Below are 16,556 nucleotides of genomic sequence, written 5' to 3'. Positions count from 1 at the left end.
ATTATCTAACTTATGTTCGTGGTTTTATTTGGATCATGGTTATACTCTTAATTTGATTTTACTTAGTCAACCTATAGTCTAAATTAAAGAGCTGTTCTAGCTTTATTTATGTTGATCAGTCTGCTCTCTGGCCTGATTTGATTGCTTGTAATTTATCAAATGTGAACTTGTAAAATTATCTTTAGCTACTATGAGATTATATTTAAAGGTCAACTAGTTAGAATTAGCAAACATTTTCTATAAACATAGTTCAACCTTGGAAGAAAGACACACACACACTTTATATGACATGACATTTGAGTGCTTGATAGGAATTATAAAAAGGTATAAAATATTAAATCCAACACTTGCTGAACTGTTTCATGTTGATGTGTTCATTTGTGCTCATCTGCTCACACAAACTCATGCTCATGTTCGTGCTGCTGTTCGGTGTATTGTTTTTATGCTATTAGTGCTTAGTGTATTTTCATCAATGTTTTTCTTAGTTCATATCTTAGATCTTATTACTGTTGTTCTTTTACTTTTTAATACTTTTGTTGGATGTAACTGGGACCCTGTATACACAATTTTGTTCCACCACATGAATGTCAAAATAAAGAACCTTGAATCCTTGAAGATCAACATCATCAGGTCAGGACTCTGAGGTCTACACTCATCTCCAGGCCAGCGGTCACTCGTTCAGGGATGAAGATGTGCACATCCTGGACAGAGAGGAACGATGGTTTGAGAGAGGAGTAAAGGAGGCCATCTTTGTGAAAAGAAATCATCCATCATTAAACAGGGGTGGAGGCCTCCGGGTTCAACTGTCCTCCTCTTATAATGCTGTGATTGCTAGTATCACTCAACCCCCTGTGAACAGTAAACAGCCATCAGGGTGGTAATGATCCATTGTTATGCTGATGGTCCTTCTTGAGCATGTGATCAGCTGGTTTTGGTTGTCAGCAGCAAACTGGTTGATCCACTCTGAGAAGGTGCTATTTATAAGACTGAGCTGAATACAGCACCTCAGACTGAAAAAGTCTTTTGGATAAAAGATAAAACATTTCTACAAGTTTTTTTTTTTTTCTTTTTTTATCCGTCCAGAGCACTGGAGTAAACTATTTCAAACTGCACCTTTTGAGACTGTTCACATTAACTTTCTTGTGTTTGAATTTACTCTTTGTCATGAGTGTCTTTAGGCTTTCCCAACAATTTGCATTTAATATACATTGTCTTGTCTTATTTCATTTTTTAATGTTGTTGTTCTTTTTATCTGTTCCTTCTTTTTGCTGCTTTTTGCTCCCTAAAGGAGTCCGATTCAGACCCAGAGGAAGAGGTAAAGGTAGCAATGCTTCCCACTCGGTTTCATTCCCATTATCTGTTTATTCATCATTTTTTATGCTGTTTCATCAGCAAAACTAAATGACTGAGCATTGTATTTTAGGCTTGTCTACACTATTCTGGATTTATTAGTTCTTTCTTCAGTATTGAAAAAATAGTCAGGTCAAATAGTCATAACCATGCTGTGCCACTGGGTGACCAGGATGTCCAGATTATTGTCATATGGAAACTAGATAAAAAAAAATAGCTTGGCTAAAGATTTTCCCCAATCAAAATTAACTTTTTATTTTGTTTACAGTTTCCTCTCTATCCTTTTAAGCACAAACTCTGACAGCAACAGGATCAGGATAAAGAGGCAAACAGTAAAAATAATTGTAAATTGAAAATTGTAAAAAGCAGCCAAAAAAAAGTGCAATAAAAATAAAAACATATTCAGAGGAGTGGAGATGGGGCCTTAGTTTACATCAAGAAGATTGTTTTATGCAATGCCTTGAGCTTAGAACTAGTCAAAACGTTTTATTTTTATTTTTTGTTGTGTGACTTTGTTGAAGTCATCGTTTTAATATTTGTGGTCTGGGAAAAGTTTCCACAAGCAACAATTAAAACCCAATTCAAAAAACGCTCAATACAAAAACCCATTAAAATCCAACTAACTGTCTAATTTATGGTTTTCTCTTTCAGACCGGCAGGACGTTTGAGAAATGTAAGCCATTTCATATTTTCCTGGAATAACACTGTACTAAAACTGATTTACTAGTTGCTAAAGCTGTTGTTGAATTTGTTAATCCAGCTAACACATAAAGTGGTTACTCATCTGTAGCTGAGTCAGAGGAAGACCTGAACTAATGCACAGACTGTTGATGTGCTTCACATTACACCTGTCACCAAAAAGCCTTTATCACCCACCCCCATGTTGATGTTCTGTTTCCCCCAAGGCTTAACTTCTTTCTTTTACTTGTCTGATTTCACACCTTCATCACTGTCTTCACTTTAACTCTTTCATCGTCATAATTTGAGGTTGGGCGTTTGAGGAAAGGGTGAAACTCTATCATCTACGTATGTACAACACATAAAAGTTCATCTAATGCTGTACTGGCCTTAGAGGTAGTTGTAGCACCGTTGGTCTTTGATGAATTGAAAGGGGAGGTTCCCTTTCTCATCTGACTATACGTGTTTATGTCATAGAATAATAGTTTATGTTACCAGGAGACATAAAAACTACAGTAATCCAAATGTACAGTGTATTGCAAAATTATTCACTCCTTTTTTTTATGCCTTACAACCAAGACTTCAAATTATTTTTTAAATTAAATATAAATAATGGACCAACTCAAAATATTCCAAATTAATGATGTTAAATGTGCTGCATCACTTAAATCAGAGATTATGTCTGATTTAGTCACAATAAATTAAGCACATTTTCAGATTTCTGTCTTTTTAAGATACATTTTGAAATTGTCCTGATACCATGATCAGGCCCAGAGATATGGCTTTGCTAATTTGGATAACCCTCAAATGTGTCTGAATCCTTTTTTTAACATATTCTAATAAGGACTTCTTGCCGTCATTTGAAAAAGGAAACTTTCCAGCTTGTATAGTGCACAGGGAAAGTCATAAAAATTTAGGGCTTTTCTGCTCAAAATAATTTCTAGTTGTTGTTACTCCTGAGAAAAGTGTTTCAAAACATTCTTTAGCATTATATTTCAGACATTTCATTAAAGGTTCTCATAGATAATGTTCATCATATTTTTACACAATTCACATATTACAAAATTTTCAGCCAATGTCTTAAATCTGCCTATACATCCACCATGCAACTTAATTCTAAGTTTGATGTGACTGGTCACAAATAAGGATGCCTTGTTACAAATCATTACAAAAATATAAAACTGAGAAGTGATGGCGCATATGTTTCTACCACAGCAGTCTCTTTGTGTCACCACTTTTCCCTTGAGCAGGGTACATCTAACCACTGGAATTCAGAGGTTAAATCATAAAGTTTAATCAAATAGAAACGTTTTAAATTTCATGTTGTAAAATTAAATGGAAAGATTATCAATGAGGGTGCGGGGAATACTTGTGCATCCCGCTAGTTCAATGTTGTTTAAAATCAGCTGCAAGGAACAAGCAGTTCAAGTTGCCCTTCCTATAGGTTTAAACAACCGATGACGTCTGTTCATTTCATTCACTCTTTTCCATGACCTCTCCACCAGTACTTCCCTTTCCTTTGCATGGAAATAACTTGCCTTCTATCATGTGTATGTGTGTGTTTGTATGGGAATTTGATTACATTTCAGTAAGTTTATTGTTTTTTTTATTTGTTTTGTTTGAAATATATCATACCAGCTTTGTTTTGTAATTTTTTATATAATTTTGTCCTTCTTAGGTTTTTATTCCATTTATTTTAGAAATAGTCTGAATACCAAGTTGGACATTAAACAGAATAAAAGAGAAAGGGAATTCCCTGAGACCCTCATTCATTATATTCAAGTATTCTTTTGTGTTGTTTTATTTAAGGCATGCCACATCTTTATGTTTTATAGCTTATCACTGGCTTTCTTTAATAGATACTTCTAGTACTCTCAGTTTCATATTTGTAGTCATCATATTGACATGTGTTACACATCCGAACAATCTTGAGATCTTTTAAAGTTGTTTCTGTTTCTTTCACCATTCTCTTTTTTGTTGGACATTTTGAGTTTTATAACTACATCATTTTTGGTTTGTTTTATTTCTGCTCGAGAGCACTCTCTTGTGTGTGAGTGAGAAAGTCTAAGCAAGTTATTTCCAGCTCATTTATTTTCCCATAGGTGTCATTGAACCTTTACCATTATCCTCAGTCAGAAGAAAGTATAAGCCCAATTCCTCTGATACCTTTTTGTAGAAACCATTGTGAATTTGCTGTCCTATGATCCCTGCCATGTTTTCCAACCTTATCCTGATCTCCTTCTTCAATGTCTGTCTCCTTTCATTTGACTTTTTTGTTTTGTTTACTCCTTACTTGATCTTCTTCCATATGGAAGATGAAGAGACGGAGACACCAGTCCTGAAATCTGACCTGATTCGAGAGCCAGATCTTCTTTTCGACGTGACAGAGATGAAACAGGATTTGATTAAAATGACTGCAATCTTGACTGCAGACTCAACTGAAAAATCCCCTTCCATTGGAGGATGTGGTTTAGAAAAAGGATCAGAGGAAGTTTCTGGAGAACCTTTAGAAATAATGGAGAAAGACCTTGAGAAAGTCAAAGAGGACCTAGAGAAAGTCAGTGAGATACTGAGGAGTGGGACGTATCAAGGGGAAGTATCAGAGGAGAGAGCAAAAGCAGCTAGAATGGCTGAGGAGTGGGTTCTTCTCTCAGACAGAGAGATAGTAGAGGCCAAAAAAATGGCCGCTTTAGAAATTAAGGAGCCTGTCTTACGTGAAAGTAGACCTAACAGAGGAGCTCCCAGACCAAAGGCCATCAAGGGAAGTGGTGACCTCAAAGAATACCTTTGTGATACACCAGTAGGTTCTAAAGTAAAAGCTAAAAAAGAGACAGGGATCCAAGAGAAATTTACTGAAGTTTTTCTACGCAAAAGTGCAAAACCAACCACACCAACCAAAGTTCAGGACAGTACCACAACTGGTGAAGTTAAAAAGCCAGTGAGAAAGAAAGGAAAAAAGCAGGAGCAGGCAGAAAGATCAGTAGAGGCTGGGGCTCATCTAGGTGTACCTACAACTCCTACTCCAGCATCCCCTAAGTCTCCAGTAATTGAAGAAACCCCTATTGGGTCAATAAAGGACAAAGTCAAGGCTTTACAGCAAAAAGTAGAGGCTGAACAAAAGAGCAAAAAGCTCACAGGAAGCAAGCCTTCACAGTTATCCGTCATGAGTAAACCATCATCAAAAGCCAAAGAAAGCCCTTCTAGATCAAAACATGTCCCTCATAAATCCCCTAAATCTGAATCTGAAAAACTTGAAGAAACTATGTCTGTTAAAGAGCTGATGCAAGCATTCCAAACAGGGCAGGACCCTTCAAAAAGAAAGTCTGGGTTATTTGAGCTCAAAACAAGTTCATCAAGATCAGAGAAAAACTCCCATTCTGAAACAGTTCAGTCAATATCCATGAATGTAGCAATGACCTCACAGATCTCACAAGTACAAGAAGTATCATTGGATTCCAAACTTTGCAAAAAAGAAAGCACTTCACAAGACAAAGAAAAAGAAATTAAGTCAGCTGCTCACTCGGAGTTAACCAAAACTATAGACTTTGGAAACAATGGCCTTGATGATAGCTCTGATGGCAGTAAACATGAGGGTGTGGCAGACTCACTAAGTGCCAGTTCTGGAAATAGAACACCTCACCTGAGCTCAGAGGACAGTTACAAACATGAAGGGCTAGCCACTCCAGGCTCAAGCCCTGAAAGCCTGTCTGGTCAGCAAACAGATACAGCTTTGGCATCAGCTCCCACAAAGCATAAAGACATTAAAGGGACAGAGAAATCTGGAGACTCGGGTGTAGGGACCTCGGGTGACCAGCTGTCTGAAGACCTGCCCCTTCCTGTCTCTTCCAGTGAGCCTGCAGAAGACCGTGCAACAAGTGAGTCCATGTCTGTTAGGAGGAGTGAGTCTAAGCCATCCAAACCTCGAAAGCTTACAAAGAGAGTTTCAGAGACTATAGAAACATTTCTCAGTGATGACGATAGCCCTGATCATCAGCTAGTATTGTCCTTAGTTGGGTCTCCAGCATCTAGAGCTCCATCTCAACATCATGAAAACTTTGACCCCTCATTACAACAGGAAGCAGAAGCTCTCAGCCCATTAGCTGATGATTCTCTGACAATAAGCCACAGAGACTCTCTTGAAGATAGTCCTATTTTGGAAGATAATTCTCTCCACAAGTCCCCTGACTCTATTGAGCCCAGTCCTACCAGGGAATCCCCCCTTCATGATTCTCTGGAGAGCAGTCCTGTAGAACAAAAAAGCCACCCATTCTTCCATCCTGCAGTACTAGATCCTAGTAGATCCTGTAGCCACCCAGAACCCTCTAATGCCACAGACTTCACCCAAGATGCTTTGCGTGGTAGGCTGCTTCGAGATCATGAGACTAGTGCTGATGATGACAGTTGTGAGCAGACATCACAGATGACAAGTTCTGGTAAGAGTCCCCTCTCCCCTGATACACTTAGCTCTGAAGAGGTAAGTTATGAGGTAAACCCTAAACACCCTAACCATACATTTTTATGTGTACTGTCTGAAACGGCTGTTATCTCTGAAGATCCAGAAGAAGAGGATACCACAGACAGATTTGAAACTAAGAGAAAAATCACTCCAGAAGAGGAAATGTTTAAGATTGCTTCTAAAATAAAAACATTTGATGAAATGGAACAAGAAGGGAAGACAAATAAAAAGTCTAAAAAACATTTGTTTCCCTCAGCAGATGAAAAAATAGGGGATAACAGTTGTAACCCACTCAAGCCCAACAATAAGGAGCTTTGGCAAAGTGAATGTCAGCTTTATAGACCCACAGAAGGTTCAAAGTTAGTTCTTAATATTGATCCCAATAATAAAGTGCAACCTCCCTCTCCTTTTTCAGCAGGTTTGCATGATGGAACCCACAGCAAAGAGGGCAAGAACACAACAACAGCCACTGTCACGTCAGAGGGACCTCATTTTGTCTCAGACCAGCATCAATCAAAACCAAAACTGAATTCTGCACAGGAGGAAATATTCCCATCATCTATTGAAGCTGATAAAGATACTTGTAACCAAGCATCAACATCAAACAATGAAAACAGAACTGATGACCAAAAACGGGAGAGCTTTATCAAGTCAAGTGACAATAAAAGAGACATTAAGGACAGTCAACAGTTAGATGTTAGTCGGGCACAGACATGTATGCAAAAACCTACAAATGAGGTGAAGGGAAAAAAGTGGGGACAGGCAGAGGGCCCAGTGGCTGGGTTTTGTGCAGATCCAACAAAACTGAAGGTCAGTGTTTACAATGACACAGATGAAGGTGGTGAGGTCTTGGATCTTCCCAGAACTGAATCAAAAGGAGTTACTGCGAGGGTACTGTCAGAGCCATGGTCTTCCATGCGAGAGGATGATGAAACATTTGCATCACATGTGAAAGAAGAAGAACAAAAAATATTGAATCTAGCTGTGGACCGTCAGTCTCTGCAAGCAACTCCTGACACCACCCCTGGCAGAACACCAACAGAAGAGAGCACTCCTACTAGTGAGCCAAATCCTTTTCTGTTCCAGGAAGGGAAGCTGTTTGAGATGACACGTAGTGGCGCTATTGATATGACTAAAAGAAGCTATGAGGAGGAGGGAGGTGGCTTTGCTTTTTTCCAAATAGGTGAACAGCCTTTAGAAGAACCTGTCTTAGAAGAGGTCAGACATGAAGAGAGATCAGTGGCAGAATCAGCAGTAGGCCTTAATCTTTCACTTGAGCTTAAGACTCAAAAAGATGAAATGTTAAAAGATAAAACTGATTCACAACTTCAATCCAAACCTGAAGGAGATCAATCAGGTTGTAAAACTGATGCTACCAAGTCAAAAATACCTAAAATGGGCACAATACCTTCAGGCAAAATTACTAAGAAAGATCAGATGCACCCTGAAGCTTTTGAGACTAAATCAGACAACAATGTAAATGAAGGATCTTTGGATTTAGACACAAGTTCCTCTGAACAAACATTGACAAATGTACAAACTGCAGAAACTACTGTCACTAGATCAGTTTACCCTGAGCAGGTGCCTGAGTCCTCGGATTCATCCCCAGAAGAGGGCAAGTCAGTGGTAGAAGTCCCTAAAATAACAAGCAAGTCCAAACAGAGTGCTTCCCATGGTGTTAAGAAGATGCAAAACACCGTCAAAACTCAAGCTAAGTCTTCTACTCAGAGTCGTGGAAAATCCATGATTCCTTCTCCGTCACATGCAATGCCCTCTTCAGCTGCTCTTAAAAAGGAGGCCTCCTTCTCTTCAGAAACTAAATCTAAGATTCCTGTCAAGGCTGTCAGGGCTGATTTGAATGTCAGACGAGTGGAAAATGCTCAAGATAAAAAGAATAAGGTTCCTATAAGAAAAGATACGAGGAGAAAATCTGAGACAGATGCAGGTCCTTCTGTGGATGTCAAAACCAAGGTGCCGTCTTCCAAAGCCAAGAGTTTCTGTGAGGGGGAATCCAAGTCATCAACTAGGAAAGAACAGGGTCGCCTCCCAATTGCTGAATCGGCAAAATCCAAAGGTTTTCAGTCCAGATTACCGGTTCGGGGCAAAAGTGGTCAGACTCCTCAGTCGTCGACACCCATTAAAAACAAAAGTAAACCTCATAAACACTACAATGAATTCTTTGAAGAGATCAGTGACGAAGCTGCAAAACTCGTTGAAAAGTTGGCACAGGCAGAGGCAGAAAAAGAGGAAGAGGCTGTAGCTGCTCTTTCAGATGATGAGAGCAGTCTCATTGATCCATCAGTCATAGAAAGGGAAACGTTCCCAGTGCTGCAGTTACCCACCTCCAGAGACATCTTTCCTATTAGACCACTGTGGGACGACCCTGTTGAGACACAGATGCAGCGAATTCCAGACGATAAAGTCCAAAGTCAAGGTACCAGCCCATTTTAAGGGGCTATTCTCTATCTCCTGTAGCTCAGTAATTCATTAGTTGTAAAGGTGCTGCCTCTTTGTCTCTTGTACTTGTGTCCCCTTGGCTGAAGAAGCCATGTTGTCATGTTACTGGATCTGTATTTGTGTTTGTTTCGGTGTCTCTCTGTTACTCTCTGTGATGTAAAAATCTCAAGGTTGACCTAAAGGCTTTATCGAACAAGTTCAAGCATGGTTTGAACTAAATTTGTTTCAATAGAAATAAATAATCTGCTTAATTTTGACTAATATAGGGTCTCATCTGGTGTCAGAACCAAAGTTTACAGACATGTTGAATCATGGCATAATGCACAGTTTCTCAATTTTATTATATAATATTTAACATGTTGTATTTAACATGATGTATAATTTGAGAACTAAATTTTCTCTTTGACCAAAACAAGAAAGCCAGTGAAAAGTTGGGTATTTTTAAAGATAATATTTGTGAATGTGGATGGAGTGGATATTGCTTGCAGCTGTGACCACTCATGGCTGTCTGGTGGTGTTTGCAGTAGATCCACAGGATGAAGTAGAAAGAAAAGAACAACGGTTGGCTGTTATAGCTGACCACTTGGGCTTCAGCTGGACAGGTGGGCCACACTTGATAACACTGATCAATCTTAACAAGTTTGAAATATTTTACTTTTAAATGGCAATCAAGAAACTGTTGGATTTTATTCCTAAAGGCTTTTTTTCTTGGTTCAGAGTTAGCACAAGCATTGGACTTCAGCGAGGAGAAGATCAACATGATAAGGACAGAAAACCCTGACTCACTGCAGGACCAAAGCTATGCCCTTCTGAAACTTTGGACAGAGAGTGAGGGACAGCATGCCACAGGTAAAACAACTTTAGTTTGTTTTGTTTTTTTCTCCAGAATCAGTGTCTTCTAGATGCAAACATAAATGAACAGTTACAGTTTTAATGTGAATTTCCATGTAAAAATTTTAATATTTTATCTCGTACCTAACGGCTGGTCCAAACACAGCTAAGACTAAAATAGATTGTTAAAACAATTCCAATTTTCAAAATTTTACAACATGAAATTTGAAAACTATTTTTAAGGACTTGCTGTGAGTTTCACATAGTATTATATAGTTTTTTAAAGCATAGACAGGAGGAGCAAGATGTAACGCGTCCGGGGCATTTAGGGAGTCATGGCTGGCAGAAATTTCTGATTATTTCCACCTAAGTAACTGTGTAATGTGGAATAGATGGGGGATGTAAAGATTTTATTATCAGTGTTCACAGCCTATGATATTTTGAACATATGAGCTGGTTAAAGACAGCCCACTTTGGAAGTAGGTTCATCTGAACTTGCCAATATTTGGTCATGAGTACAGTTCAAAAGGACACACTTCTAAGTTGCCATTGCCATCCTAATACATCCTTATTATTCACAATGAGGGAAATTCATGTGAATGCAATCATGTAAACCTATACCAAGCGGTCTCCTGATGCGATGCATGCTCAATAATCCAGGTAGAAAAATCTAAAAAAGTTAGGTCAGGTCCTCTGTACTGAAGAGGTCTTTCAGATGAAAGATGAAACGTTTCTACATTTCCTGATGCATGCTCAATAATCAATAAAAGAGGTTTCTACATTTGTTTGTTTTTGTCTTTTGAACGTCCACAGGACCTGACTTAACTTTTTTAGATATACCAAGCGGTATACTGATGTCCACTTTCACTGAGGGATTTGAATAGTGAATGTTCGTAGTTTTGGAGAAGAGTGTTTTTCTATACTGGAATTGAACAGGGAATGCAAATAAATAACGTTTTGATGCAAGATATTCAAGTGGGTAAGAGTTACACTGTGGAAAAGAACAGAGGGAGGTTTTTTTTTTTTTTTTTTTTTGCTTGTCTAAGTCAGTGCAGAGTGATAGATCCTGGAGAATGTAGGGAGCCATTTAATCCAACACCAACAATCAGACCCGCTTCTCCAGTACCTTTGAATAGACCTTACTGTGGAGAATAAGGAGTGATGCACCTGTAATTGGAGCACACACTCCAGTCCCCCTTTTTGAAGAGATGAACTACCTCTTCAAAAACAGTGGCACTGCCTCTGATATCTACTCAATGTTGCAAAGGTGTGTCAACCAAGACAGCCCCACAACTTCCAAATCCTTAAGGAAATCAGGGCAGATCTCGTCTACCCCTGGAGCCCTGCCACAGTGGAGCTTTTAAACTACCTCAGTTAGGGACATACCAAGCCCAGAGTCCCCCATCTCAGCTTCCTTCATGGAAGACGTGCCAGTGGGGTAAGATATGCATTTCTTCTACCTCCTGATGACATAACCGGTTGAGGATAATAGCACTCTACCATCACTGAATACAGTGTTATAAAAGTGCTGCTTTCCCCTCAGTCAACTGATGATTAGCCAAAATCTCCTCAGAGCTGATAAAAATCTCTATTTAAGGACTCACAAAACTCCTCCCACATCTGAGCTTTTGCCTCAGCAACAGCCAAGGCTGTGACCTGCTGGGCCCTCCAGTACTCCTCAGTTGCCTCCAGGGTCCCATCAGCAAACAAGGCCCGATAGAACTCCTTCTTCATCTTGACATTCCCTAACCTGGGGTGTCCTTTACCAAATTCAAGGATGACCATCACGAGAATTACCAACAACCTTGCAGCCACAGCTCAAGGATGCCACCTCAACAATTGAAGGATGGAAAATGGCCCATTTGGACTCAATGTCCCCAACATCAGGTGGGATTTGGTTAAAGCTCTCCCGGAGGTGTGAGTTAAAGATCTTTCTGGCTTGTTCTACCAGGCATTCCCAGCAAACCCTCACTACATGTTTGGATCTACCAGGTCTGTATGGCATCTTCCCCTGCCATCTGATCCAACTCACCACCATATGGTGATCAGTTGACGGTTCAGCTCTACTCTTCACCCAAGTGTCCAAAACAAACAGCCATAAAGCAGATGACGTGACTACAAAGTCAATTATCGATCTTCAACCTAGGGTGTCCTGGTGCCAAATGCATTTATGGACACACTTATATTCAAACATGGTATTCATGATAGACAAACCATGATTAGCACAGAAATCCAACAACAGAATACGGCTCTGGTTCAGATAAGAGAGGCTGTTCCATACAATCAATCGTGCCTCTCCAGGACACACTGTCATTACCCACATGGACATTGAATTCCCCAGAAGAATAAAGGAGTCCCCAGCTGGCACACTTTTCAGCAACCTTGCTAATGACTCTAAGACGGATGGATTATTTTAACTGTCCTTTGGCGCATAGGCACAAACAAATGTCAGAGCCTGTCCCCCAACCCAAAGGTGCAGGGAAGCTACCCTCTCATCTACCAGAGAAAACTCCAACAGGCAGGCATCAAGTTGGAGGACTAAGGGTAGACCCACACCAGCTCGGTGCCTCTCACCATGGGCAACTCCAGAGTGGAATAAGGTCCAGCCCCTCTCAAGGAGATTGGTTCCAGAGCCCATGCTGTGCGTCAAGGTGATCCTAACTGTATCTAGTTAGCAATCCAAACCAACAGATGAAGGTGACAGTTAAACAAGACTCAATAAAACATGAATAAAACATTCTCATAAAAGTTGAATCAACATTAAAACCACAGAGCTTGCAATAAAAACACATTCTGGTGGGCCTTCTTATAAAGTGAGTTCACATGTGCATCAAAGGTCAGTTTGTCATCAAGAACTGTTCCCAAATATTTATATTGTTGCACCACCTCAACAGCTTCATCGTTAATGACCACAGGAGCTGCAACTGAAGTGTCTTTTCTAAAATCAATGACCATCTCCTTTGTCTTATAAACATTTAACATTAAAAAGGAAGACTCACACCTTTCAGTGACATCCCTGACCACTAACCCAGGGTCTGGGTCATCACTGCTGAGAAGAGACAGAATGTCAGTCATCTTCAAACTTTAAAATGTGATGCTGAGGGAACTGGCTGTGACAATCGTTGTCTAAAAATGAATAAAAGGGGCGAAAGAATACAGCCCTGAGGGGAACCAGTAGAGGACAGAAGGACATCAGAGAGAACCCCGTTGACTGTCACACTCACCCGCTGAGACCTTACAATTAAAATGTCCAAAAGTCAACATATGAGGCCAGAGTTGAGACTGTACAGACATTGTAAATTATCTGCTAAAATACAAGGCTGAATACAGTTAAAAGAAGATGAAAAAGCACTAAAAATCAATCTTACAAAGGTTTTGTACCTTCGTGGTGTCCTAAAAATCATACTTAAAAGAATTCCTTTTGCATCCTCCACTCCTCTACACGAACAACAAGCAAATTGAAGTGGGTCCAACTGAGCTTCAATTTTTGACAAGAGGGTCTTCCGGACCAGTTTTTCGAATGAATTGTGAAGTCGAATGACTAATGAAGTCAGGACAACAGGCCTGAAGTCGCTCAGTGACCGAGCAGTCTTGGTTTTTAGGATTGGAACAATAACAGAGTTTTTCCAGAGCTGTGGGACCCTAAAGGTTTGTGCCTGAATTGTCTCAGGGCACTTTACAGAAACATTTACGTACATAGAAAAGCCAATTAGGAAAGTTCTCTATTTAAGGAAGCTAGCAGACACGTTGAATCTTCACTTAGTCACAGTCTCCCATCCTGAGCAAGCACAATGACAACAGTGGAAAGGAAAAACTCCCTTTTTAAAGGAAGAAACCTCCAGAAGAACCAGGCTCAGGACAAGCGGCCATCTGCTTTGACCGACTGGTTTGAGAGGACAGGAAGGAGAGACAAACGAACACAGAATGGCAGGTCCAGATGTGGTGTACCTGAAAGACAAAAACACATGTCAAGGATAAAAACATAATTACAGATACAAAAACAGGTTGAGCAGAGTAAGTAAAGATAGTAGTATAGTGAAGAAATGTGGTCAGTTTGTCCTCCAGCAGTCTAAGCCTATAGCAGCATAACTAAGGGATATCTCAAGAAACCAAGCCAACCCTAACTATAGGATTTACTTTTTGGTCTCGAGGTCAGAGTTATTAAGAGAGTGACCATCTAAAATGAGAACTTTATTCATTCAACCTTTTTTTAGACAGGTAAATCCCATTGAGCCTCGAGGACTCATTTACAAAAGAGACCTGATTTCAACAAAGAATGATGACAACAATGGACAACAATAAACAGTTATAAAAAGTCATACTACATTTTTTATAACAAATAGGATGGCTAAAAGAAAAAAGGTAACCAAAAAAAAAAAAAAACCAGCTGGATTCTAAGGCGAATGTAGAAAACTAAAAACAGGAACATGTCTGCATTGGTCCCTGCCAGGAGTCCAACAGATTCTTAAAGCCACTTAGAGAGGTCAAGGTTGAGAGCTTCAATTGTTTTTGTAAGGTATTCCAAGAAACAGGAGCGGAGTAGGAGAAGGCCCTTTTGCTTAGTTCAGTCCTCATTGAGGGAACACTGCAGTTAATAATGTCCTGAGAGCGCACGCCGTAGCTGCACTCACGCAGAGACATGTAGGAGGAGATGTATGAAGGCAGCAGACCAAGAAGTGATTTAAAGATGAAAATGTACCAGTGGGAGAGTCTGTGTGAAGTTAATGATGTCCAGTTAACCAGTGAATACAGGGTGCAGTGGTGGGTACGATAATCATAGCCAGTTATGAATCTTAGTGCACCATGATAGACAGCATCCAACATCTGCAGGGTTCTTGTAGGAGCATTCATGTAAAAAATGTCACTGAATCAATTGAGGGAAGGAAAGTCACAGATACAAGGCGTTTCCTAGCATTCAGAGTTAGACAGGATCTGTTTCTGAAAAAGAAACCCCGTTTAACTTTCAGTTTCTTTACCAAATTTTCCACATGGAGCCTAAAAGAGAGATGTGAGTCAACCAAGATACCCAAATATTTATAGGAATCAACAAACTCAATCGGGACACCATTTGAGGATAAAATCGGAGGAAGAACTGCTGGGGCCAACTTCCTATTTGAAAAAAGCATCCCTTTGGTTTTGTCAGCATTTAGGACAAGTTTGAGGCGGAACAAATCGGTCTGAATGTAGTTGAATGCAGATTTCAAAAACTGAAAAGCCTTAGCAACAGTGTTAGCTCGACAACAAACAACTGTGTCATCAGCATTGAAATGTATGGATGCATTAGGGCTGTTTTTACCTACATTATGTATGTAGATTGTAAAGAGGGTGGGTCCTAAGACTGAGCCTTGTGGTACACCATTTTTGACAGTTAAATAACTGGAGGAAGTACCATTATGTTGAACACATTGCTTCCGGTCTGAGAGAACCAACCAATGGTGTGTTCTGAGAAACCAATTTCTGAGAGTTTATGACACAAGATGTTATGGTCCACAGTATCAAAAGCTTTAGACAAGTCTAAGAAAAGTGTAGCACAATAATCCTTAGCATCCACTGCTTCAACGATGTCATTAAGAACCTTCACTGAAGCAGTTGTTGTGCTGTGTTGTTTCCTGAAACCAGATTGATGTGGAAGTAAGATGTTAAATGAGTCCAAGTAATTTTTTATTTGAGAGTTCATCGGTTTTTGTAGAACCTTGGCTAAAATGCAGAGTTTAGAGATTGGCCAATAGTTGTTCAGTGAGGTGGGGTCACCTCCCTTCGGCAAAGGAAGAACAAAGGCTGTTTTGCAAGTGTCTGGGATGGAGTTTTGTCTTATGGAGAGATTGAAGATGTGGGTCACAGGGACTGTGATGATATGAGCAGCCAGCCTTAAGAAATAAGGTGGAAGTTCATCTGGACCTGCAGATTTTTTAGGATCAAGATCTTTTAACAATTTATTAACCTCACTGACTGAGAACGAAGAAAAAGAGAAGCTGTGTTTAACTGAGGATTGACTTGTAGGAGGGATTTGATTTGTAGAAGTTTGGTTATTAAGGGAAGTGGCTGATTTTCCATTAGTAACTGTGTCAAATAAAGAACTAGAAGCAACAAAATGTTTGTTGAAACAGTTCAGGATCTCATGCTTATTTGACACAGGAACAGAGTTAACGAGAAGTTGTGATGGGAGGTCAGATGATTGTGGGGTGCCTGAGAGAGATTTGATGGTTTTCCAGAATCTGTTGGGGTCATTTATGCCCCTTTTCCATTAGTACCGGTACGGGCCGGTACAGCCCGGCTCTACTCTACTCGGTACGGTACAGGTTGTGTTTCCATTATGCTTTCAGTACCGGTTCCAGTGGGCGGGGTTCAAATTGACGTCACGGCCTCTCACCAGCTGGTGGCGCTGAGACGCAGAAACTGTTTTCAGTACAGGTTGAGAATTTATGTTATTTTGAAGTTGTGTGTATGTGTGTATGCATGTATACATGTGTATAAATATATATATATATACACATATATATATATATATATATTTATACACACACACAAATATATATGTACACACATATGTGTATATATTTATGTGTGTGTATATATATATATATATATATATAATATATATACACACACACACATATATATATATCATATGTGATATATATATATATCACATATGTATATACACACAATTATGTATATATATATATATGTATATATATATACACATATGTATTTATATACATATATATGTATTTATGTATATTCATATATATTTATATACATATATATATGTATTTATATATAT

The 16,556-nt window shown here is 39.4% G+C and overlaps 1 protein-coding gene across 1 annotated transcript in view; it reads left to right on the top strand.

The window, feature by feature from the left end:
* Positions 1 to 16,556, top strand: part of ank2b (ankyrin 2b, neuronal) — a gene marked incomplete at its 3' end in the record, with an annotated part of 215,575 nt that overhangs the window by 142,462 nt on the left and 56,557 nt on the right. The window contains 5 exon segments of the mRNA XM_037674797.1: positions 2,002 to 2,023; positions 4,344 to 5,903; positions 6,900 to 8,918; positions 9,466 to 9,543; positions 9,659 to 9,790. Of these exon segments, the coding sequence (XP_037530725.1) occupies positions 2,002 to 2,023; positions 4,344 to 5,903; positions 6,900 to 8,918; positions 9,466 to 9,543; positions 9,659 to 9,790 (3,811 nt within the window).

The sequence above is a fragment of the Nematolebias whitei genome, chromosome 1 (genome assembly GCF_014905685.2).
Source record: "Nematolebias whitei isolate Nwh7 chromosome 1, NemWhi1, whole genome shotgun sequence".
NCBI classification, from domain to species: domain Eukaryota; kingdom Metazoa; phylum Chordata; class Actinopteri; order Cyprinodontiformes; family Rivulidae; genus Nematolebias; species Nematolebias whitei.
This window is presented reverse-complemented; position numbering and strand designations above follow the sequence as displayed.